This window comes from Harmonia axyridis, chromosome 2 (genome assembly GCF_914767665.1).
Source record: "Harmonia axyridis chromosome 2, icHarAxyr1.1, whole genome shotgun sequence".
Classification (NCBI taxonomy): Eukaryota; Metazoa; Arthropoda; class Insecta; order Coleoptera; family Coccinellidae; genus Harmonia; species Harmonia axyridis.
Genome location: NC_059502.1, coordinates 34,853,433 through 34,880,091, shown reverse-complemented (window position 1 = coordinate 34,880,091; position 26,659 = coordinate 34,853,433). Strand labels below are relative to the sequence as shown.

Sequence of the window (26,659 nt, the reverse complement as noted above, 5' to 3'; positions counted from 1 at the left end):
GGAGGGTCAAATTATGGTGAAAAACTCGGTACATACATACTCCTTTTGTGAATATTTCCCTATTTTACGTAATGTGACGCACTCCGTTTATATTTTAACTCGAATAAAAAAATTACAATCTGAATAGATAAGCCATCACACGGATAAACCTAAATAAATAACATCAGTTACTTTTGGTACGAAAAGTTGTTATTTTACTAGAGATATTTTTTCAGGTCGTAATTTTTTAAATTTGAGATATTTTATTAGAAGGAGTGAATAGTAAAGAAATGTGTTTATTTCCAATTTTTTTATTAGGCCACCACACTTCAATTGAAATCTCGCAGGTGGTTGAAATTCATTTTCCCGAAGGACTGCAAAAGTTCCTCATTGAAAGTAATAAACCAAAATGACCCCTAATAGTAGTAATTGTTAAACGTGAAGTTGTAGCCTTGAAATAGTTATTATTCAACATGATACATATATCTAACTAATTCTTATATTATGCTTACCTATTATTCATACGCTTGGAAGCATGATAAATGGCAGTAATCGGTCGACAGAGCGAAAGTATGAGAGTTTCTCACAGATCGACTTTCCTCAATAAAGAGATCTTCGACACGAGCGAAATAATTTCCATATTCATTATCATCTCACTCGGTGCCTCTCAGGAAGTCTTGTTGCCGGTTTCTCGGCGGATTTGAGTGCCATCGACGTTTCGGCAACATCTCCATTTTAATCCATTAAAACCGCGTGTTCGCCGATGCGAACTTTCTAGTCGCCGAGTTTTTTTCGATGGCACTTCGTCTGGAAAATGGAAAATACCTAGGGGGAATACAGAAAGGCTTGAGCGATGTAATGCTTAGCTTAGTCATTTGATAGCGGGCTCTTATTCGCATTCGTATTCGTGTAACTTTATACGAGCGGAAAATTGTTGAGAAAGATTATCCGAAGTAAATTTAGAAGTATTTCGTTTCCTGAAATGTTACAGGAAGGAACTTATTTTTGAATTTGTGTGGAGGGTGTTTTGAATCTAGCGCCTTCATTTGAATCATAATTATACTCCCAAATATCTTGGAGTTAAACTTGATTCTTCTTTAAATTTCAAGTTTCACTTGGAAAATTTTCGTTTGAAATTGAAGAATATCCTTCAAAAATTATATGGTTCTTCATGGTGCATGCTGATGCCTGCACTCTTCGTACGGCAGCTTTTTCTGCTGCTAAATACTGTTGTTCTGTTTGGTTCAATAGTGCTCATGTTCATGAAATTGATGCACAGCTTAACGTTTCTATGAAAATTTATCAGTGGAACTATTAAATCTACATTTGTACATTACCAGTGCTATCACATATACTTCCGGCTCATATTCGTAGGCAGGTCTCAGTATAGAAATTTTGGGAAAAATTTCATTTCTACCCGAACTTATTTCCAATTGTATCTTACCTCCCAGATACAAGAACTGCTAGATTAAAGTCACGCCAACCTTTACGGATTAATCCGCCTTCAATTTTATGAGAGTGACAAGGAAATTTTTAGTTCGGAATGGAGTTCTTGTAATGTGTTCGACAAAAGTCAAATCGTTAATCCTTCAGAGAAAGTTCTTCTTTCAATAATCTTAGGAAAATTTGGTGTATTTTAAATCGGCTTTGGACCGGTCATGGTCGTTGTAATTGTAATAGTATGCTCTTCAAATGGCTTTTATTGTAGAAGAAACCATTGACCATTTGATGAATACTTATCCAATTTATAAATTTCATGGTGGTTTCCAAGCTACCATTCAGATTCAGATTATTTTTTAGAATGGATCGCTAACTTCAAATCAAAATAATGGAAACTTACATTAATTACTCCTTTTTGATTCTTTTCTTTTATGTTTTCAGATTTTAATTATAGAGTCCTCAACCGTTGGTGAAGATTTTGTTTTGGATGAAGAGGAAGCCCTTCAATATAAATATATCAGCTGATTCTGTGAACAAATACACAAACCAGTCACTACACCCATACGGGGAGACAGGGTTTTTGCTGAGGTTTTTATCTGTGCTATTGTATTAATATTATACGTTGATATGTAAGATGCATTTCATCGGCTAATACTCACATCTACACATGCTTTGTTGTTTGAAGTTGATAATTTTTTGTATTGGTTTGTGTATTTGTTTACAGAATAAGCTGACATATTTATATTGAAGGGCCTTCTCCTCATCCAAAGAAAATCGTCCCCATGCTTCATCTTCACTAAAAGTTGACGACATATTTATTATAATTCAATCTGAAATCAAAGAACCAGAAAGAAGCAATAAATTCAATAGTTTCCATTATATCGATTTAAAATTAGCGACCCATTCTGAAAAAGAATCTTAAACTGAATGGGTAGAAAGAAGAAACTCCCGATCACCTGATCACAGAATGCTTCAACCATTGCAAGCGAACACAAAAAATGCATTGGACATGAAAGTTGTAGAACTGGGAATGGAACCCCCTTCAGGCCATCCCTGATACTGGATTCATTAGAATTGGAAGCGAACATAGCTCTGAGGGACACACTCTAGTTCAGATATTGGTCCCGGTGTAATGAAACCCCTTACACAGTAAATATGTTGTACCTATGTTAAATTACTCTTTTCTGATCTCAGGAAACAGGAACTGAATTCAAAAATATTAGATGGTACATTTTTCAGTGTGAACGAAAGAAACTGAAAACCGCATATCAATGTTTTTCATTTTTGACTCATGATGCACGAAAATTGGATTTTACCCATTTTCATCGAATCCCTATAATTTCCACATTCTTGATGATATTGTTGGGATAGAAAAACATTGTAGAAGTTAATCTAATCATTATACTGAAATTATCAAGTTTTTATCAATGTTATCAATATAATACTAAATAATTAATTTGGTAAAAAATAATTGTAAACACTTACTACTTTCCACAGTTTTTAATTATTTACGACAATTGTTTCGCCGTCTAAGCGGCTTCATCAGGGTTACATTGTGAAGACTTTCCACCAAGTAAGGATTGAATCAATTAAATAAATAATTAATAATGACAATATTCTTAATTTGCGAATGAAAAAAACAATAATTTTGTGAAAGCAATAATCGACCGTCGTACAGGGCTGCCCTCTACTTATATGCTTCGTAAAGAGAAAAAAGATGAATTGAATGTACAACTTCGTATACCGTACAAGGTTGGTCATCGCATCAGGAGCGCCAGAGGGGAAATGAATGGGTACCTAATGTTTGACTGATACGTAGAAAACCACGTAGCGGAAATCTAGCTCTTTGGTTTCTGAAAAGAACTTTGTAAGATAAGATATTAGATTTTTCTGATTCGGAGCACTCCGAAACATAAACTATGATAACTTCAGAGAGAAGAAAATGCCTATCTGACATGCTACCATTAAGAACCTTTTAGAGCTCACCTCACCCCATCTTCAGAGAACTGACGGATTTAAATTTTTAAATAGCGTTTGCTATTCTGTGATATTCCCACATATTTCAAGAGAGGAGAATTATTTCAAAGTGAATTCAACAATACACGTGGGAAAGAACCATGAGGGAGGACCTAACGCCGTTGCCATATCTCATCTGATCTTCTAACTGCACGCCAAGGACCAATGACTGTCTCTTAAGACCAAATTACGATTTTCTCCGTTTCCTTCTTGCGGTTTCTTCATGTTTTATAGATGCTTACATTTTACTCGGCTACGGGAAATGTACATCAGCACGTTTTTCCGGTAGTAATAGTATTTTTTTGCATTTCCTTCGTGCAAAGAATGCCTTGATGAATATCTATTTTTATAGGAGTTAAGAAGTAAATTGTCTAATTACTGAGTGGAAATGCAGCAGATTTTTCCTTGGGATTTATTGTTTTTTTCATAAGTAATTTATTATACAGGCGCATCTCTTGGTTTCGATATTCTCCATTCATTTCAGCAATGCCATGACGTCGTATAACGTTTTCTATCATCGTTGCCAGATTAAATTTTTCCTAGTTTAACCATAAAATAAATATCAACATTATTCGTTAAAATATTTTCACTATTTGTTTATTTGAAAAGGACTCATCGTTGCCAGACTATGATTTTTTCTTACCATAAAATACATCAACAATTGGTTGCAAATATATTGTTACTCTTCGAATTTTGTAAAAATTTGTTCTGAAAAGCTCTGATTGAAAGAACTTATCATTTATAACGATTAAAAATAACATTTTTAAACTAAACAAATTTCGGAAGAATGAAATGAATTAAACTTATCTGTAAGTCTTCTCTGCTCATTTTCTAAAAAATATTTACTTATTATGTATTATTTATTACGATTAAAAATAACATTTTTGAATCAAACCAATTTCAGGAGAATGAAATGAAATGAAATTATATATAAGTCTTTTCTGCTCATTTTATGAAAACTATTTACTTAACACCTAAACTATAATGAACTTCTTCCAAAAATTCAAAATCTAATCTGAAAGTCAACACGGGATTATCGATTATAAAAACCCAGAGAATGATTTCAATTTATTCCTGAGGATTTAGAGAACGGTGATATACCCATGGGATTGATTTAGAAATTTGAATTTAATGGAGCAGAGAATTCCTTCTTGTCAAAACTTTCCTATCAGATAGAAGACAATGTCTGCATTTTAGGACAATTAAAGATGACTTCGATTTCTCGATGTTCTCTATGTACATATGGAGGTGGTATAGGGTGTAACCCTAAGACCGATAATGTTCACAGTACTCACAAATGATTTTTTTCAAAAAAATGTGAACAAAATGAAAAGCCATATTATATGTGAATAAATCAGTTCCATCCTTTCAGCAAACGGGAAAGAGCTTCGAAATAACCTGATTTTGAATTGAAAAATTCGTTATCTACTCTCGGAGTCTAGCCGGACACGTATTTCAAGTAGATACGAGACAAATGGTACCTTTCATCCATTCTAAACATGCAAGGAGGTCTATACTGAACTTGAATATTGAACTATATGAATATTTGATGAATTAAATTTAAGTTTTACTTCTCTTCTTCTTTTGTTTTGTAAAATCATATATGATAAACTATTTCTGTTGTTTGTATAAATAGCGGCAACATTGTAAATTTATAGGTACAACCATCTATATGGGCATATGGCGATCAAATATCCCTAGATTTGTTAACGCTTCAAGCTGTATTAAGAAGTACATATTTGGTTGCTACCAAAGTCTCAATGGGTGTGACTTCATTTCTTTGCTTAAATAAAAACATTATACATCATTCATTGAAATGATCCTCATCAAAAAAAAAAAAAATTTATCTTGTTATTCGGACAAAAAGTATAACAATTTCTTTCATTATAATGGTTCTTTTTCACTGCTAACACGTCACGGTTATAAATAGAAAGAGCCTTCTGATATTTTATATATTATTTTTTCGTTTTTTCTTATAAATCGATTGAAAATTTCAAAAAATAACATTAATATCAGATTCTAAAGGCTACGCATTGTAATAGGCAATTCTCTTCCCGTCACTCCCTGATTTGCTGCTGTATCACAAGATGTCAAGTATCAAATATTATTATATTTATCAAGTGATTTTCTGGAGTTGTTCATTACATGTCTGGTAATATTAGAAAAGCGGAAAGAATTAGTTTATTGAAGCTATCCAATATTAAGATGTGGTCAAATTTATCGGAAAATATCTTACAAGTTGCGTGCTACTGTGCGAGCACAAATGAATGCAAATTGAAATAAGTATGTTATGATAACATTCAATTGCCATTATGGCATCTTATTGACATTTTATTTTGGTATGGAGATTATTTCAAATTAACCTAATACAATAAAAACCAAATACTATAAAATGGCGAATGCGCCGGTTTGTGATATATTCAATGTGATGTCCAAGATGTTTTTATCCTGGTATTGAATACTGTCGACTGTCAGATACTTCCGCTGGAGTGTTCTCAACAACCTTCTCAAGTTTAATGAAGATCGGATGAGTTGCGTAGTAATGAGTAAAGGACAAACAGACGTACATACTTCATATAGAACTATATACCGAAACAGAAAAAATAAAAAATTCATGTTTCATCCTTTCTCGATATAACCCTATTTTTGAGAGCCTCATTTCATATTCTTAAACACTGAATGATTAAGTGAATTCAAACTAATTCCTTAGATATATAGGGTGTTTCATCATAAGGCGAAAAAAATATTAGTCAATAAATCAGGAGAATCATATTTGCTTCATTGACATTTTTAAAGCATAATATATCGGCCCTTCATTGAGTTTGGTGACTTAATTTGGAGAAACGGTTTTAGGTCAGAATTTAATATTTTTTTGGCGCTGAATTCAAATATGGTGTAGATTTCTTAAATATAATTCACTGCAATGTTCGTGATTTTTATATTTGCTTGTTAAATTGGATTTCATTGTTTGAATGTACCTGATTTTTTAAGTATTTCGTTGAAAAAAATCATAAATCAATCATAAATCTTTTTTACATGTCTACTACAAAAAAAAGTGACACCGCAGATTGATGAAATATATCACGGCTATATTCTTACTATATTTCATCCTATACACGAATATGAAAACAAAATGAAAAATACATGCGCTTTCTTTCATTTAAGTCTTCCGAAATTTTCCGCAGACAGAAAAATCATTGTAATAATTTCATATCATACAATCTGAGTTATTCGCAGTCGCACAGCCTTAAATCACAATTTTAGTCACAGTTTTTGAAAAAAATTACGTTATAGGTCCGCTCGAGATTTCGGTATACTTAGTATACCGATTAATTTTCGAGTTGAGAATAAAAAGTAGTGAAATCATGGAAATTTCGGTTGCAATCTTTTTTTTTGCTGTAGATTGTAGAAGTTATTTGATATTTGAAATTGTTTGTGAGGAAATCATCAGATAATCGAGTGCATTCAAAAAATGAAAATCAATTGCACAACCCAGAATAAAAGCAAGAACTTTGCAGGTTTTCCGCATTTTGATTTTTTTTCTAAAATTTACATCATATTTGAATTTAGCAGAAAAAAATACTGACTAGTCACTAGAAACTGTCATTACATATGTCATCATAACTCACCACATTCAACAAAATACCTATTGTATTGTCATTGAGCAAAAATTATTCTCCTGATATCATCTACACAACGTCCAGTTTATGATAAAACACTCTGTATATTTACAATTTTGTGACACTTCCGCCCTTTCTGCAGAAACTACATTAACCCAAAAAAAAATAGAAGTATTGAGTTTAAGTAGGTAATAGTAAACTTAAAATTGTAGGAATTTCCAAAAAATTTAACCACTTCGCTTTGCAAATATTGAAGTGTTTCAGCCGTTACTAATTCGGAGTTGATCATGATTGAAACGAGTTCTTTCTACACTCACCGGTTAAATAATTGGCCAATTTTGCTGGAGTTCCTTGAACAAGAACTTTTTTAATTTTCCACCGATTTCAATTGTCTTTATGCCAAATTGAAGATAAATTCCTTGGTATTCAGAGAAGTTTTCCAAAAATATTGGTAGCCCATTTATACAGGGTGAAAAAAAATCATATTTGTAGTACAATTTCTTAACACCCTGTGGAATACTTCATGACATCTGCAGAGTTCAGGCTCAGTTAATTACAAGGGGAAATAAAAACTGAAAGATGGCGAAAAGGATGATCCTTGTAATACACTGAGCGTAAACTCTACAAATTTCCCGAACTGATCCACAGGATATTAATAATTCTGATGATGAACTTCAAATAAGTGGTACTCGAGGTAACACAGTGTTAATATTATATTTTTGGTATTGAAAACATAGAAAGTATAAAACTTATTTCAATCTCTTCGTTTGGTATATTTTAGAGAGTTGTGTTCGTTTTATCCAATTGAACAGAATAACTCTAAATTTATAAGCCATTTGACCGTTATATGGAACGCATCATTTATGCTTCTACGTCGAATGTCAAGATAGATAGAATGGTATTTGATAGATATTTGACATTCCTTCAATCGGAGATGGAACCAACAACCAAGGAAAATATATTTCATTCTGCGCCAGGAGTGCACTTGCGGAGAAAGCCACGTATATCTCAATTTCCCCCCGATATCCCTCATTCCATACTCCCAAATAACGGGAGAGCATCTTCCGAGGCTCAAGGGCGTAGAAATGGGGGGTCATGGGGGTAATTACCCCCCAAGATTTTCGAAGACGAAGAACAAACATTTCTCTATAAAATGAACAAATAATAATCATTTTACTTTCCTTTGAAATCGACACGTCAGTAAAAAATCGGACCCTTTTATGTTTATGAGTTTATTATCGCTTTCAAAATGAATACTTTTATTTCACTACAAGCTCGTCTTTGTCCGAGGTTTATTATTTTTCTTTATCTATCCACTTTCTCGGCATCGTCCCTTATTTGCAACTGTGATTTTTACATTCGTCTTAGTAAACACTTACCCGTTGTTTTCGGATTTTTGTATCATTCTCGTCACAAAATTTCAATATGTAGTTATCAGAGAAATGAATTCGCATCGAAAAATTGTCTGAGCTGTGTTCTACAATTTATTGTAATTCATTCAAATTGCAATTTATTTGTGGAGACATCAGTTTTAAATTGCATATATCTACAGGGTGTTCCTCAATTGGAGGTACAATTGAGAATGACAGATTTCTCGAATCATTTCAAGAAAAAAAGTCCTGAAACATGAGTCCACAAAAGCTTTGTTTTTGAGATATAGGTGTTCAAGTTTTTTTCTCGTAGCACTTTCCCTTCACAAGATATTCAACTTGAATTGGTATAGATATTCCAATTTCAAGTTTTCATCATGTGATATCCTAATTTTGAATGCAAATCACAGGGTGAATTTTTTCTGGAAGGGGGCCCGCTTCTTTCCTCCAGAATTATTTTTTTGTGAATCACTGTTAGTCTAGAAAAATTTAAGAAGAAACTCTGGTTCAGTACTACACTTTTTGGTTTGTTATAGTTTTGTCGTATCTGCAATCGATTTTGAGAGAAAATTCAAACAGCTCTAGGTATATAGTAATTCTCAGGAAAATCCAAATTATTATGAAGATCCAGTTAGGTAGCTGTGATAAATAAATTAATTATAAGTTTTGGTACTAATTTACCAACTCTGTAGTGAAGATCAATAAAGAGTCGACAAACTGGTTAAGCATCACAAAAAAGTAGAACTACAAAAAACACCTTGTATCTCGAAAACAAAGCGTTTGCGAGCTCATGTCTATGGGCCATTTTATCTGTAAAATTATCCAAAGAATCTCTCATGGTCCTTCGTAACTCCGATTCAGGATCACCCAGTATAAGATAAGAACAATCGAATTGGTAATAAAAAATTTTTTTTTCGATAATTTGGTTCAAACTTCGTTATCAAACCTTTTTTTCTCAAATTATATATGAGTAAACAATGTCGTCAAAAATATGTTTTCCCCCAAAGAAAAAAAGATCTACGCCCTTGCCGAGGCTGGGCATAAGTCGACGAAACTCTTGAGGTCTAACACCCCAATTCAATTCGCAATCACATGGGAATATTTATACGAATATATCTGCACCGATAAACTTTTATTTTCACGTTACCATCAGCCAACACGGCATTCCTGACCTCCCCATACATCCCCTCCAATGTAGGAAGCAGTCTCCCCACTGGATCAGATCGATAAAGCCGTAACAAAACGAACTGATTGAAATAATTCAAGACCCGCAGGTCTAAGGGTTCAATAGCGAGACTGGGAGAGAAAAAATGCATCCGTATTAGATTCCGACTGCATCTCCCTATGGAGTTAGGGGATGGATTGCAACGCCGACCTAGTTTCTGGAAGCTGCACGATCCCAACCCCCCCTACCTAATGATATTTACGATACGACTGGGACTCCGGTTTTAGGGGGATAATAAAAATGGAAGATTATAGTTTAAGGGTCTTATATTTTTGATGAAGGGAGATGTCGGAAGAAATCGTGACGTGGTGTTTCGTTTCGAATTGGAGAGTTTTCCTGGGATAATCGATGTTTTCACTTATGATGACATGATAGTTGGCAAGAAAAAATAAAAAAAATCCTATAGAAAATTTGAACTACACACATCGCCCAATTTCTTGGACCCTTTTATGTTCGTCGAAATGAGACACTATTATTATAAATCGAGAAATGTATCACAAAGTATATTCAATTCACAATGGATGAATATAATTCTAACTGAACAAGAAAAAAAATTCAAACGAAATATAGTGCATAATACAATCATCAGAAACTGAAATATACAGGGTGAGTGTTCCGAGCTTTCTGGACGTGATAGTACATTGAAAAATGAGTATAATAATAATAATAATATAACTTTATTCGCTCTCAATTAACATAATACACCAACATAGTCGGCTTAGAGCCCGTCAAAATATAGCTGAAATTTACATACAAATTAATAACAAATGAATAATTTTACAAACTTATAAAATAAACCCAATGAAACAAACAATCATCCAAACTTAATCTAACAATGAAAACTCAAAATTAATCAGCCAAATGAATTTCATCTTTCATGAATTCCTCAATAGCATAATAAGCCTTAGAAATTAAATATTTTTTCATTTTTTGTTTGAGCTTCTTATCACTATCATTTATTCGATTATATAGTGGTATTTTATTGAAAATGGAGACAATCTGATACTCAACATTTTTTTGTAAATAAGAAAAATTAATTTTAGGTGGTCTCAAATTAAGTTTACGTCTTGTATTGTGTTGATGACTTCTCCGGAAATCAAGAAACAAATCCTTGTTGTCGAGAACAAACGAGATCGCTTCCAATATATAAATTGATGGAAATGTAAGCATATTATATTTAATGAAAAATGGTTTACATGACGTCATCCTCTGCAATCCAAATATACTGCGTATGCATTTCTTCTGCAAAATAAAGATGCGGGATGCCTCTATTGAATTTCCCCAGAAAATAACTCCGTACTTCATCCTGGAATACCATATAGTTCGACGGATAAACTTATGGCCCAAAATGCATATTAAGGGAGATATATCCTTCCAAAGTTGCTAATTAACTATTATTACGAGACGAAATAGTCAATGTTGGGTAAGAAAAAGGCAACACACAACATATAGTTCATCCTACAAGCTTCTGACAAATCTCACGGAGATCCATAATAGTCGGAAAGAAGAGATCAATTTAGAGACGTTTAGGTAATTTATCTGGATATTTGTCCAAATTAACAATTTTCATTTTTGGTTATATGCTAAAATATCTAATTTATTCCAAGTTCGCAAATACATTTTTTTTTATTTTTCAGGTTCCTGAAATTCAAGGTTCGAACCCCTACATCTTTGCAGGTAATATATGAGTTTTATGAATTTGTACCCAGTTATACAAAATTTTACACGATGGTTCATAATTGCGCTCGACTTACAAACAAGAAGCAAATGACCCCTGACGTCCTTGAGCGAAGTGTATAAAGCGTTTACACTCGTATCGGTCAGTGCCAAATGGTTAACTGAAAAAAATATGCGTTAAATTCCGTTTGATTGTCGAGTTGAATAATGATTTTCTTCCATGAAAGTGTCCTTTTTTTACTCTCATAGTAAATGTGTTATTTTCTCACAATCATTGTTATCAATGGTTGACATTTTTCTACACCATCAATTAGCTTATACAGTGTGGCCATTTGAAAACGAAACAGACGAGATTACAGACGAAATAAAGTTTTTCGATAGAAATGCTCGGACAGGTCGATTTCTGTTTCGAGGGGGGCAACTTAAGATGTAGGTTACGGACGCATAGCGCTTCAACCCTTGCTACTACAACCCTCACCCCTAAATTTTGAATAGGGAAGACGGGGTGAGTGATACCTCATTTGAAAGGTATTTCTATACTGATTTCAGCACAGTAATTGTTTTTTCATTTTATGCATTAGTTCTAGAAATATTCTTAACTAAGTATTTGAAAATGAAGTAGTGTTTTCATGGCATTTGTAGTGTTTTGTGAAAAATCGACATTTTGAGCTTCAAAACCTTCCTAACCAACTAACGCATGAATATTTCGAGAACTAATGCATAAAATGAAAAAACAATTACTGTGCTGAAATCAGTATAAAAATACCTTTAAATCGAGGTATCACTCACCCCATCTTCCCTATTCAAAAATTGGGGGTGGGGGTTGTAGCAGCAAGGGTTGAAGCGCTATGCGTCCGTAACCTACATCTTAAGTTGTCCCCCTCGAAACAGAAATCGACCTGTCCGAGCATTTCTATCGAAAAACTTTATTTCGTCTGTAATCTCGTCTGTTTCGTTTTCAAATGGCCACCCTGTATAAACAAAAACATGATGAGGATGTTATAAACATAAACAAAACAAGATCAATTTGAAACTATAAACTTACTCAACCAAGTAAATTAATAAATTAATAAAAATAACAAATCTTGAAAAAAAGAAAACTCAGGGCAAACAACCTTAGATGGAGGTGAAATTATTATGCATTTTGTGAAGCGCGTCTTTTGAAATTATCCAGTGTTATACCACAAGTGCTTTAAATTTTATCGATTATTTCTTTCATTTCCACGAAAACTTGTTTATTTGTCAAAAATATGAAAAAAAGATTTTTTTCTAAATTCGGTTTGTTTGAATGCTTTATGTCACAAATAAACAATTATGAGTGATGGAAAGAAAAAATTGTCATATGAAATTTGGGGAACGAGTTGTATTTGGGAAGATTATTTTTTTCAACAATTCAAATGTTCAATATTCTCTTGGGTGATTGCACTTAATCGGTTTGTGTTTCTCGAAGCACTCTAAGCTATCGATAATGACAAATTCAAAGTAATATTTCGACGTTTTAATTTAAACAAAGTATTATCGATTCGGAAGCAGTTTTATCAGTATAATCCCGAATGATTGGCTAGAATAATTCAATGCTATTAGTCGAAACCACCAAAATGCCAGATTTTGACATGTGAAGAAATAATCAGTATTATCCCGAATGATTGGCTAAGGCTAGAATAATGTATTGCTATCAGTTGAAAGTAGTAGTCATAAATAATGAAAGAGGGAGCATATATCATTTTCAGTACCTAAGCAAATTTTGTGCCCAAGATGAACTATCAAATTTGACATGAAGCACGGAAATGAAAACATATCAGTGATACGATATTTCACTCAATTTGCGAGTTTCTCCACTAAGACCGCACTTCTTATGTCCCATAGTGAATCAACGTTTCATATCATCTCAAAATATATTGTGATGAATACCTAAATATATCAGGTATTCAAAAAACAAACTTCAAGCGCGCCAAACGACGTGAAACAACGGATGACGCTAGGAGAGCAATAGTAGCGAAACCTTGGATTTCAGCAGGTAGATACAGAGAATAATAAATATTCTGCTCTTTATAAATTCGACAATTAGGAAAATATCAGATTCCAAATATTCAAATGTGCATATTCAATTGAGAATCACTCAAATAAATATATTTCATTCAATAGAATGTACCGGGTTTTCCACCATAATTTGACCCCCCTTTTAACTTTGTTACTAGAAGAGGTACAAAAAAATGTTTTCTACAAAAGTTTCACGAAATCGACTAATATATTTCAAAATGATTTCACAAAACGAACTATATACAGAGTGGGCAACATATTGATAGCAACTTCATTTTTTCAAATGGAACACTCTGTATATTTTTCTATATTTTACTAGCTCTTTTTCCCCTGATTTCGAATATATGACATATGTTAGGCCTATCTGCTGTTTTTTCGGAAGATGCAAATTTACGTTTTTTTACATTATTTATTTGATTACTACTTCGGATACATTTGTTTAAAAGTCTGGTTGTTTTTTTTTTTTTTTATTACATTTTATACATCTTTCTTATTCTGCGTACCACAGAGTTTCATATTTTAAGAACCACCTGGCAAGCTAAGTAAGTCTGTTTTAAATTGGAAGGCTGCGATATTTCAGAATGCCCTTTTTTGAATTATCTCGTTGGCAACGATATATAACATACGTTTGTCATTGAATAGAACTATTCATCGAAAATGCAATACACAGAAACGGAAATATTTGAAATATATTCGCTTTATGTGGAGAACAATAAAAATAAGAAAGCTACAAGGAGAGAATATATGGAGTAGCATCCAAATCACCCAATCCAATTTATAGTGAAAAACGTATGTCATATCGTTGCCAACGAGATAACTCAAAAAAGGGCATTTTGAGTTATCGCAGCCTTCCACTTGAAAACTGATTACTTAGCTTGCCAGGAGTTTCTTGAAATTTGAAACTCTTTGGTAATCAGAAAAAAAAAATAGGCCAAACATATGTTATATATTTGAAAATATAGAAAAATATACAGGATGTTCCATTTGAAAAAATGAAGTTGCTACCAATATGTTGCCCATTCTGTATATATTTCGTTTTATGAAATCATTTTAAAAAACACTAGTCGATTTCGTGAAACTTTTGTAGAAAACATTTTGTTGGATCACTTTTAGTAACAAAGTTAAAGGGGGGGTCAAACTATGGTGAAAAACCCGGTACATTCATAACGATATAGTGAAATTGTGGATTTGAAAATATATCACAATCCGACACCGTAATCTAACCATGTAAAAATTGCGTATACTCCCTCCTTATATGTTTATTACTCTATGGTTGAAACCATAAAAATGTCTGAATTTGACATGCGAAAAAAATAATCTGACATATTTTCCGAGGAAATAATAAAACCTAGTGTAAAATTCGCAGTGCTTTTTGCGATCTGATATTAATCTCTTATCGCCATTCATCAACGTATCAATCAGTTTCCACTCCTCGTGACACTTGAGCGACGTAGTTTCGGTCGAGAATCGCAACGAAGTTGTCAGGAGACCAGGAAGGGCAGGAAGCGGTCCGGGTTCCGGATTCTGCGTCCGTCCGCCCGGCCTGCATCCTCCTGCGGGCGAGCAGGAGCAGTTCCATCCCAGCCGCGGACGAGCTCGAGGTATCGGGCCTTCCGGTTACGTCGGGATAAGGGCGGAACGGGAACCGAAACAATCCGGGATTCGGGGTTATGTGATGTTGTTTGTTGCGATTTTTGGTAGGAAGAATGGTTGGGGATTGAAAAGGATTAGGTAAAAAACAACTTTGATTACGATGGATGTTGACCGGCAAGCCTGTTATTAGCGCTTATTAGAACGTTTTAATTGGGGTTGGAGACCCTTAATTAAGCCGTCTTTGTAAGGCTCTCGGAGCCGTTGTTAATGTCGTTATTCAGCGAGGTTGTAATTGGAAAACGTATAGTAATAAATGAGTATGAATTCAGCGGAAATAATGATTTGTTTTGACGTGATTTGTTCGTTTTCAACCGTGAAGTAAAGACACAAAAAGTTTTACACTACAGTTGTTATTTTCTAATTCTATCGAAGTGATAAAATTTCCTTACTCTGAATCTTCACTTCGCCAATAAATTAACGCACCACTAAAATGTAGGCAATAGTTTAAAATGAATTTTCGTCAAAAATACTCGTCCGTTTTGGATGTTTTTTTTATGACAGATTATTTTCTCCGGAACGTTAGTGTGTAAACCATATGCGCATAAAAACCGGGTGCCGCAATTATAGCATGTTTTTTATGAAATTTGTAATACTCTATAGAGTGTAACAGTTATTTTATCAAATTGGAATTAAACTTAAACTTTAGCCTTATCGTTTTCAAAATGTTTTTTAAACACCCCATTATCTTTCTTATTACTCGAGAAACACCATTTTATATCATTTCATGATTTCATGACAAATCAAGATCCAAATTTAACAACTAAAAAACGAAACAAAATAGAATGAAACAAGTTGAACGATAGTATCAGTAGCGAGTATTTTCATTTCTAGAACCAATAACTTCTTGGAGAAGACGGCCCATACTTGAAATAAAAGATTTATATTTTTTACGTTTTTGTATGAGAAGGTCATTGACGAAAAATTTATATTTTCTGAAATTGTCTGTTTGGAATGTATAGAATCCAAAAATTAAAGGGAAACATTCTTTTCTCGACAACTTCAAACCATATACGATATTGAAAATATGTATTGGTAGTTTGAAAAGGAAAATCTCAATTTCTGAATATTCTTGTATGATATTCTTTCAATAATAAAGCTAGTTGAACTGTCCAAGAAATGTTTCATGTTCCTTAAAATATTCACAATTTAAATTTGCGAAATTTTTTTCTTTTGAAGATTTGACTCGGAATCCATTGGTTTCAAACAGCACAACATGAAGTGATAATAATGTTTATTAAAACATACATGAAATATATTATTGAAGCTTCTGAAGCTCGTGCTTATTTAGTGCAATAATGTTAGACTTTCAATAATAATTGTCCGATTATTTTCTCATATTATATTACAATTTGATTCGCTTCAAATGTTCATTGTTAAAAAACTAAAATTGAAATTATTTGAACATTGCCGATTTCCATCTATGTACCGGGTTTTTCACCATAATTTGATCCCCCCTTTAACTTTGTTTCTGAAAGAGGTACAAAAAAATTATTTTTACAAAAGTTTCACGAAATCGACTAGTGTTTTTTATAATGATTTCACAAAACCAAATATACACAGAGTGGTCAATATAATGATTGCAATTTAATTTTTTCAAATGGAATACCCTGTATATTTTTCTATATTTGACTAGCTCTTTATCCCCTGATTTCGAATATATAACATATGTTGGGTCTTTCTCTTTTATTCTGAGTACCACAGAGTTTCAAATTTTAAGAACCACCTGGCATGCTCAGTAATCAGTTTTCAAGTGGTAGGCTGCGATAACTCAAAATGCCCTTTTTTGAGTTATCTTGTTGACAATTTGACTATATGTCATATCATTGCCAAGGAGATAACTCAAAAAAGGGCATTTTGAGTTATCGCAGCCTACCACTTGAAAACTGATTACTGAGCATGCCAGGTGGTTCTTAAAATGCCCTTTTTTGAGTTATCTCGTTGGCAATTTGACTATATGTCATATCGTTGCCAACGAGATAACTCAAAAAAGGGCATTTTGAGTTATCGCAGCCTACCATTGCTCTTTTTTTGAGTTATCTCGTTGGCAACGATATGACATATTATAGTCAAATTGCCAACGAGATAACTCAAAAAAGGGCATTTTGAGTTATCGCAGCCTACCACTTGAAAACTGATTACTGAGCATGCCAGGTGGTTCTTAAAAATTGAAACACTGTGGTACTCAGAATAAGAGAGTTAGGCCAAACATATGTTATATATTCGAAATCAGGGGAAAAAGAGCTAGTCAAATATAGAAAAATATATAGGGTGTTTCATTTGAAAAAATGAAGTTGCAATCAATATGTTGACCACTCTGTATATATTTCGTTTTGTGAAATCATTTTAAAAAACACTAGTCGATTTCGTGAAACTTTTGTAGAAAACATTTTTTTGTACCTCTTTTAGTAACAAACTTAAAGAGGGGGTCAAATTATGGTGAAAAACCCGGTACCTACTCTCAGTGGTAATCAAAAAATTGTAATTCGATCATGTAACTGAGGACCTACATGAAATAACAATGCGCGAAGATTGTTCCAAGTGTGATGAATAATCTATTCTTAGCTTTCGATATATTTTCTGAAATATTATTCAACAAAAATAAAGAAGATGGTATCACGATACTTGATAATCATTGCCTAGGTCCTTGATTGATATAGACATGAATTTATTTTCATGCGAAGTTGGCAGCTTTCATCATTCTCACCAACGACCTATCGGATATTAGTGATGAATATCTCTGATGTAATAAATCTAAACGATAAGATGATACTGATGTCAATTCTTCTGAGGGGATTTGAAGAGATTAAATGCTTCTTTATAAATATATCCTCATCAATAAATATAGGACTAGGTTTGTCCAATTCGTGAACATATATTCGTTAGTTCGCTCATTTCCCTAGTTCTTCGTTAGTTCAGGTCATGGTTCCCTGTGAGATTAGTGAACAACTGATATATTGTGTGTACACAACGTGATTCAACCTTCAGTAGACAAACTTCATCAATGAACCATGCAATTTGAAAGAAGAAATGTCAACATAATATACCTCCTATTTGTACAGTTACTCAGATTTATCCATTAAATTGATCAATTACTCAATTTTTTCTCTTGATCCCTCGCATTTCTGTTTGGAATATGTTAGTTTTAATGAAGGCAAAGACGAATCTTTCTACAGAAAAGGTATTGAAAAAGTTTGAGGAGCGTTGGATGATACAATTAGTTATCGAATAAGATAATTTTATAAATCTTGAAATTGTCACAATGGAACAGTTTTCAAAAGAACTCTTGAAGTAATGAAAGAACCGATTGTGTTCTGTGTAGGCTGTGTTATTGTGTACCATCGCCACTTCTCGACAGCACTGTTTATTTTTTAAAAGATCAAATTATCATAATACTTGAGCGGTCTCCCGGAACCAGTTAATTTCTTTTTCGACAATTTAATCCGAAAGGATTAAATTGCCAGGATATAAAAGTACCCAAAAATTTCAAGTTTATTTCGACCAAAAAAGCTTGAATGAGACAATTTAATGAAATCGACGGCGCAGACACTTTCGAACGTTAATTTCTGTTTTGTCGCCGAGAAAGTCAAGATTAACCATTTTCGCCGTCATAATGATAAATACAATGCTGCTAATGGGATTTTCAGTATATGGATTTAATTGCCTCATATATTCATCGAAAATTTCCTTCAAATTGCTCAAAAACGGTCAATATTGCAACAGAAAAAGTTTCCATACAAAACTGCATATAGGCGTACCACTTTGCTTCTACCGTTTTTTTTCCGAAATTCGAGGCTTTATTGTAAAAAACTGGTTTTACATTCATGATTCGAAGTATTGTCCATCGCTTGCTACTACTTACTCCCATCTTTCGAGTAGCGTACGAATCCCGCGTTGAAAAACCTGGTCATCTTTTAAAGCGATCCACGAATTGATCAAATTTTTTCACTTCTTCATAAAACCGGAAGTGCTGGTCAGCCAGGCCGTGTGCCATTGATCGAAACAAGTCAGAGTCCGAGAGAGCAACGTCTGGAGAATACGGGTAGGACTTCCCATTTCAACGTTTCCAAGTATGTCCTATCCTGAACACTTTCGCAACATGGGGTCGAGCTTTGTCATGCTGTAAAATCACTTAACATGTCTCTCGCTGTATTGCGGCCGTTTTTATTTTAATTCTCGGCTCAAATGCATTAATAGCGTTTGATAACGATCGCCTGTGATTGTTTCAGTCGGTTTTAATAACTCTTTATACATAACGCCGAGCTATTTATTTCGACTACCACTACAGTGACTTGATAATATCTGTGTAATATATAGTGATACTATATATTGAAATATATAGTATCATTCTGGTTGAACCGAAACAAAAAGTGATGAATTTAAAGTATGTTATACCCCTTCAGTGGTACTGATTGCATTTGTTGGTTCTCATAAGTGCAATCTGTATCGCCGAGGGTACCACATATTTCTACAGAAGCATATTCAGCACCATCCACGTCAACTTCTGATCTTGCTGATCCCTCAACATTGGATTCTTTATCAGACAGACAAAATTCACCAAATACCTGTGATGATGCGAGAAATGATGCAACAAGATACTATTTCACTAGTGATTCAGTTAACGGTGCTATCTTTGAAAGAATCATAGAATACATATTTGAAAAAGCAGAAAAGATTAAACTTAACATACTCAGTATAACTTCAGATATGGGTGCTAGTAATTGAGCATTATTGAGGACTTGGGGTATTTCTGCTGGAAAACTTCTTGTTGAATTGTGAAATTCCACACCCTATAAGACCAGATGAATTTGTTTATTTTTTTGCGGATGTTCCTCATCTGTATAAGAATATAAAGTCATGATTGTTCAAAATAAAACCATCAAATTATCACCTGACATTGTTGAGAAGTACAATTTACCCTCCTGTCCTGTCCAAAAAGTACCTTTTTGTTTCAACTAGTAGATTTTCACAGGACTGCCTTGAAAATTTATTTTCGGTGCTAAGAAGCAAACAGATAATACCTAATCCAGTTTGAGTTAGAAATTACTTGAAATTAATTTGTATATCGCAATATTTGAAAAATTCGAATTCAAGCAGCAATTACGATGAGGATAATCGCGAATTTTTGGCAGGTTTTTTGGAATCTGCTTGTGTTGAAAACCCAACTTATGATACTGTCCAGCTTCCTGCAAATATAGAAAGTCCCTTATTCAACCCATCAATCTCTCAGCTAAACTCAATAATTGTATAACGTTTGTGAGTATATACTGCAAAGTATAATAAAAATTTCGGAAACTTGCAAAAATTGCATCGTTGCAGTTGGTTCCAAAACTCCAATTTATAGAAGCTTAACTCAACTTAAGAGGTTTAGGAAACATTCTTAATTTTTTGCGATGAGGCATTGTTTTGCTTTGTTTTAGAAATGGAGGAAATATTTAGAAAATATACCGGAATTGTTACCACGCAAAACATAAATTTAAAAGAATTTTGTCTCAAAGAAATTTCGTCTATATTATTTGATTACCTAACTGTCATAAATTGAAGAATAAAATAATGAATAGATAAATTATATTCCGGTTGAGAAATGATTTAAAAAATGTGCAGTAAAACGATTAGCAAGTTAAACAATAGCTGGACAGTTAATGTGAGATGGGTTTCAATATCCTTAAAATATTGTAAAACAGGCCTTGTCACCAGTACTGCGTACTGTAGTTGGTGTGAAAAATAAATAAAATTGTTATTTAAGAATTTGATTTTGTGGTATTTATGAGTTTATTGTTATTCTGATTGGAAATAAAAATCTTTCAACTGACATGCTTCTTTTTAATTTAAATTAAAACTGAATTTTTCAATTCTGTTTTGGCCTTGACAGTTAAGAAAGATGTTTCACTCTGGAAAATTAAATCATCGCTGTCTATTCCATAACTGCTTCATGAGAGAATTGTCCCCGCTACCGCCATCTATTGCAAAACGGCGGAAGCAAAGTTGTACACCTAATAGTTAAAATTGAAATAAATCATAGGATACAAATTCATGGAAGAAATATTTTGTCAGTTACCTGATAATTCAATTAATCAATTGTTAATATTTTCCATGAGAGATATGTCCCGTAGTATTTTTTAAAGATATCCCTAAAAGTTTCGAGAGATTAGGCTAAAACTACCAAAAGTTGAAAATTTTTTGGATAATTTCATATAAAACAAACAAACTTTACTTATTTTTTGATATTTCATGTCTTGAAAGATAATTATGAAACATTTTGTACATCCTATCTGACGTCAAGTTTTCTATTTCCATATAATCCGATTCATTAATCTCAAGGACTTGAAATTGAATTTTGAAAAAAAATCATCGTGGTGGAGCAAATCGAAATAAAATCATTAAATACGTTACTCTATATAAAGAAGGCAGTTTATGTGAGAGAATTTGAAAAATTAGGTAAAACAACTCATTCATTTTCTATCTATTTTTGATAGATCAAAAACTCTTCTCATTATTCTTTTGTCGTTCTGGCAATAAGATATGTCAGTGCCATGTGCTTCACCACAAGTATTACCAATGACCTATCAAGAAATAATGAAATTGCGGGTTATTGATTGAACATGTGTTCCAATGTAACAGAGGCTGTTAAAATTAGTCTGATCGTTACTAAATTCTATTTTCATGTACGATACAAGTGATAATTAAATTGATGATCCTCAATAACGAAACTAATTTATTCAATATGAGGTTTCGTTCAAACAAATAAATCGTGTGGACTGTGGTCTTATTACAATCTGTGTTCCTATAGTTCAGGAACCAACAAATAGATTATTCGTCTTTAGATGAGCTAGAGCCTTGAAATAACGAAAAACACTGAATGTTTTGACTTCCCTTCAAGGTTGAAGAAAATGTGAGGGGTAGTAGCATAAGTTGACTTCCCCATCAAACTCATGAACTTTTTATTCAAGACATTTTTCCATAAGACATTTCCTTTTCGAGGTTTTTAAATGATTCAACTGAAAAAATTCACCCAGTATATTTACCAATTTCCGGTAATTTTTTATATGTAGTTTTCAGATTCGTAGGTTTTTCCTTCGAAAGATAAATATTTTTGGGTTGATTTTGAGTTGTCTGTGAAAATAATATGCAGCCCCTTTTTATATCCAAATCTAATCAGGCTCAGAAAGAAAATCACTCTTGTTTATGTCAGGAAATAAATTATGTATGAAATTTCTTGTTATCTTAATTAAATGAGACTCCAGGGTCTCATCCAATTCTTGTTAAAATGTCATTCATTTCCCTTCCTATTTAAATCGCAACAAATTCAGTGTAACGTGAGCGATAAACATTTCCATCTAATTGCATTCGAACTCATTCCTCAATTGAATGTTGATCCAATTCACCTTAAGTTCATTTTTCGAGCAGATACTCGTATTTTGCTGATATTGATGTGGGTTACTGGAACACCTATAAATTCAGAGCTGGAGATATGGGTAATCTTTATATGGGGTCGATATATAGGACACGCATTTTGTTTGTGGTTTATTTCAAAGATGAGCTGCTTGCAATATCAGAAAGAAATATATTTCCTTCATGATGGAAATTTTGGTTTTGGATTTTGTTGGATCTCATTACAGAAAAATGACAGAAAGCACACACATGAAGTTAGGTCGTTTTGTGCTCTTGTTCGCCTGCCCATTGACTTTCAAAAGTTACCTTGTAATGTACTATATGGGAGCATAAAATAGTAGGTTTGGTATGGAGCTAAATAAAATGTCAAAATATTATTCTTGAAGTTAAGATCATAAGATCCAATATAGGTACAATAGAATTATAATACAATCACAATTGAAATATTACAAGTATATGTTTATATATCCAAAGGATCAATGTGTGACTCGTGACGACGAAGAATCTCATTTCTTTGCGTCTTAAATCCATTTACTAATATAGGAGAGTCTCAGTAGATATTACTAATAATTGTTATGTTATCATTTGGAGGTTTTAGGAGCCAAAAATTGAAATTATCCTATATTAAACACAAGATTAATTTAAGATTTAATTCTTTTTGTCAACAAGGGAGCTAATGAAATCAAAAATTAAAATCTTAATTGGGGACAAAATATCAAATATCAATTCACTACTACTCCCTTCAGCTGGACTTGATAATAAAATGTTTGAACGTCAGTTGGGTTCATTTCTTAAATAATTCATTTAACTCTCAGAAGTAGATTTTTTATTAGAGTTTGAATTGAAATATTTCAGTACTTTCCGCAATAATTATTTTTTTATGGTATGTTGATTTTCTATGTATATTGACTGGAAATATTTTCTGTCGTCTTTTAGTTTATTATATTCGTGATTAATATCATAAGGGCATCTCATTTTACCGAAAAAGCACGTTGCTCAATAATATGCTTTTTGTATAATATTACTTTTCATTGTGTTTTATCAATTTTTATCACAGGAAAAATTAAATGCCCGAATGGTTTTTGACAAGAGTATTTCATGAGATCATAGTTATTTGTTTTCAAAGGTATTGTAATTTTTGGTGACAATAAACTCGAAAAAACTGCTGGCAGGTGCTTTCATCCAGTTTTTCCATCTAGAAGTCATTTGTAATTTAAAATTGAGAGTTTGTGATTGGTGGAAATTAAGGCGAGGGAAATAGTCAATAGTTATATCCCGAGTGCTTGTCAAATATAATCGAATATTTTCCCGACTAAACGAAGTGCTGAAGGAAAAATATTCAATAATTTGGCAAGCACGAGAGGTATATGATGGACTATCTCCCGAAAAAAATTTCATTCAATTTTAATTTTTCAAATACTAACTACAGTTAGTATTTGAACAATTGAAATTGAATGACATTTAAATAAATCTTTTTGACAAGCATCCCGAATGTTTTCGATGCTTTAAAACACCAAAAAAATATTCACCTAAAGCACACGTGCAAATACTCGGATATTTTCAAGCTGCATTGATATTCAAAAATATTGGTTCGTTGCTAAGTGATTTGTATTATATGCGTTAATATGATTGGTCGAAATTTTTTGAGGGGTTTGCTGAAATTTTCACAATTCAAGTTTTTGGTTATAGTTATGAATCCAAAGTAATTTTATTCAGTATTTGCGGTATTCATTTTCCAAAATTTTTTGAAATCTAAAGAAGCTTATATGTAGAAAACAATAAGTCAAATTCATATTATATGAAATTCAGAACTGACTTCATTAGTTAAGGGGTTTTTAAATATTGCAGATGCAGTTTGAGTAAAGATGTCAATTTGTTTCAAATTTTCCACGAAGCTAGAAAATTTTTTACGATAAACTGAAGCTTGAGGCCAATCAGCCAAAACTAATCGCACAAAACGCTGCGAAGTGATGAGACAAGAATAATAACGAAAGTTTCTAAACTAGAGAAAATAATGGATCTGTCTCAAGTTCTGAAACACTATAAAGTTCTATCAAAAGAAAATAATGGTTTTCTAACAAGTTTTCGATGTTGTCTGTTCCAGCTACATTATTTTGGAGGATGGGAATTAATTTGTGTTTGAGTTCTCGTTTAGTTCTATCGTATTTCGTTTGTTATAAGTGATAAGTTGACTTTCGATTCTTTCTTTCTTAACTATCATTAATTTCAATACAAGATTTCATTCACTAAGCGGCTAAAAGAAATGATTTCTACCTTTTTTATATTTAACACATATAGGGTGTCACGAAAGTAACTGTACATACTCTTATCAAAGATAGAGTGAGACTAGGTGAGGACGGATTGACTCTCGGATCTACTACAAAAAATTAATTTCTGACTTTCCTCAGAAAGCTGCAGAGTGAGTTTTCATACTCCTGGAAATAATGAAACCATCCTCAGAATCAAACTTATCGGCTGAATTTATTGAGACTGAGGATGTTACTGACATATTCTGGGATCGAGGAAATAAATTATTTAATATTCCAGGACCGGACTCATTATTCCTCATTGAATTGTACAAGTTAATAATAGCATTTAGTATTTTGAATTCGAAATGTTTGCTTCAATCTACAAAAAAAGAGCATGAAATTCAGCTTCATTATGCGGTATCAGTCAAAAGTTGTACCTAACTTTCGTTTTTTATGAATTTTTCAAATCCGATAAAGTTCGAAAATTTTTATTTATTCATGATCGAGGTATCTCATGAAAGTCGTGAATGAATATAAAGAGTAATAATCTTTTTGAAAACACGTCTAGTAGATGATAAGAATTTGCTGATATATGAAATAATTCATTACTGAAGCAACAATAAAAAGCAGAAAAAATATGCTCAATGACAAAATATGAATTCCTCGAAACATTTTTTTTGTTTTAGTCGATGTTAACTTTTCGATGTCCAATATATTCAAAATAAAGATTCCGGTGAAACTGTAGCTTCTGAATTAAATAGTCTGCATGGGAAGCGCCTTCCTAAGTTACTTGAAATCTATCCATAAAAAATTCGCATTTTTCTTTATTCAGAGTATTTTTTCTTTGTTTTCACTTTTCTTTTAGAATTGATGTATGTTATTTTCAAGAACATGCTTTTATTTGTTTCAAATTTTTATTACATTACAAAATGTAAGTTATATTGCCATTACTTATTACAATTTCCATGGGGCATTTTGGTATTTTCAACTAATATTGACATACATTTATTTTTAATTGAGAATTTTCAGTTTTTTTTTATCAATAATATAATCGTTTCAATTTTACATCAATGTTTAGAAAAACATAGATATTACAAAACCAATGTTTTCGCGTCTTCGATGCTTGTTTTCGATGAAACTTAAAAATTTTTGGGAAACGTTCGAGGTCTGAATGTTTCTCTCAAATTCGTTCGTACCGCGTAACTGAATTTTGTTCACAATGATTCGAAAAATACCAATCGAATCGAATCGTGGTAGTGGATTGTCAAATAATGAAATAAAGGTACATTCAAAATATCATGAAAGTCGTAACGCTAGAAAATCAAGAAGAAGATTTCAAGGTTTTTCAATGTGATACCACAGAATATTCACTTCATCAGAATTCACATATTTCAAAATGTTTACATTGTGTGAAATTTTCAGGAAGATTTAAAAATTTATATCTTTAAGAGAAAACAAGCTATGGAGTTCGAAACTTAATAGAACGGAAGGAATTTTACAATCTTGAAGCTTTTCATCGGCTCAATAATGACGCTTATTCGATTCAGGTATAGTCAGTTTCAATATCCACTCTGTTCTAAGCAAACGTATCTTCAACAATAGGCGATCAAATCACATTAGTTGGATCGATCTATTCTGGGAGTTAATTGGTTGAAATTGGTACTAAAGTTAATTTCAAAACCAGAGAAGAAGAGAAACAGATCTCAATTCATCTTAAGCAGCAGACGATCAGAAATAGCTTCAGACGAGCATATTTCACGATACAATCAACTGAGTATTGAGTTATATCAGTCTATGTTATTCTTAACACTTCAGTTGACTCCGTACAAGTTTCTGTTTTATATAGACTACGAAATCTGGTAGTCCATAAAGTAGGAACTGTTTTTTGTTTTTCACCTCTTTCATCAAAGTGATTTTTCAAGAAATCTTCTAGTCCATAAAACAGCAATTGTTTTTTGTTTTTTGATTCTTTCATCAACGTGATTTTTCAAGGAAATAGAG

The 26,659-nt window shown here is 32.7% G+C and overlaps 1 protein-coding gene across 4 annotated transcripts in view; it reads left to right on the top strand.

Annotated features, from left to right (window-relative positions):
• LOC123673643 (ecotropic viral integration site 5 ortholog) overlaps nucleotides 1–26,659 on the top strand; it is a 110,276-nt gene that overhangs the window by 20,554 nt on the left and 63,063 nt on the right. For 2 of the 4 annotated variants that reach the window (XM_045608230.1, XM_045608231.1), the window contains exon 1: nucleotides 14,954–15,098. In XM_045608230.1, coding sequence (XP_045464186.1) covers nucleotides 15,043–15,098 — 56 coding nt within the window. In that variant the 5' untranslated portion in view covers nucleotides 14,954–15,042. Of the gene's footprint in view, nucleotides 1–11,287; nucleotides 11,328–14,811; nucleotides 15,099–26,659 lie in introns of those variants that run through there. The other 2 variants (XM_045608228.1, XM_045608233.1) reach the window with 2 other exon arrangements.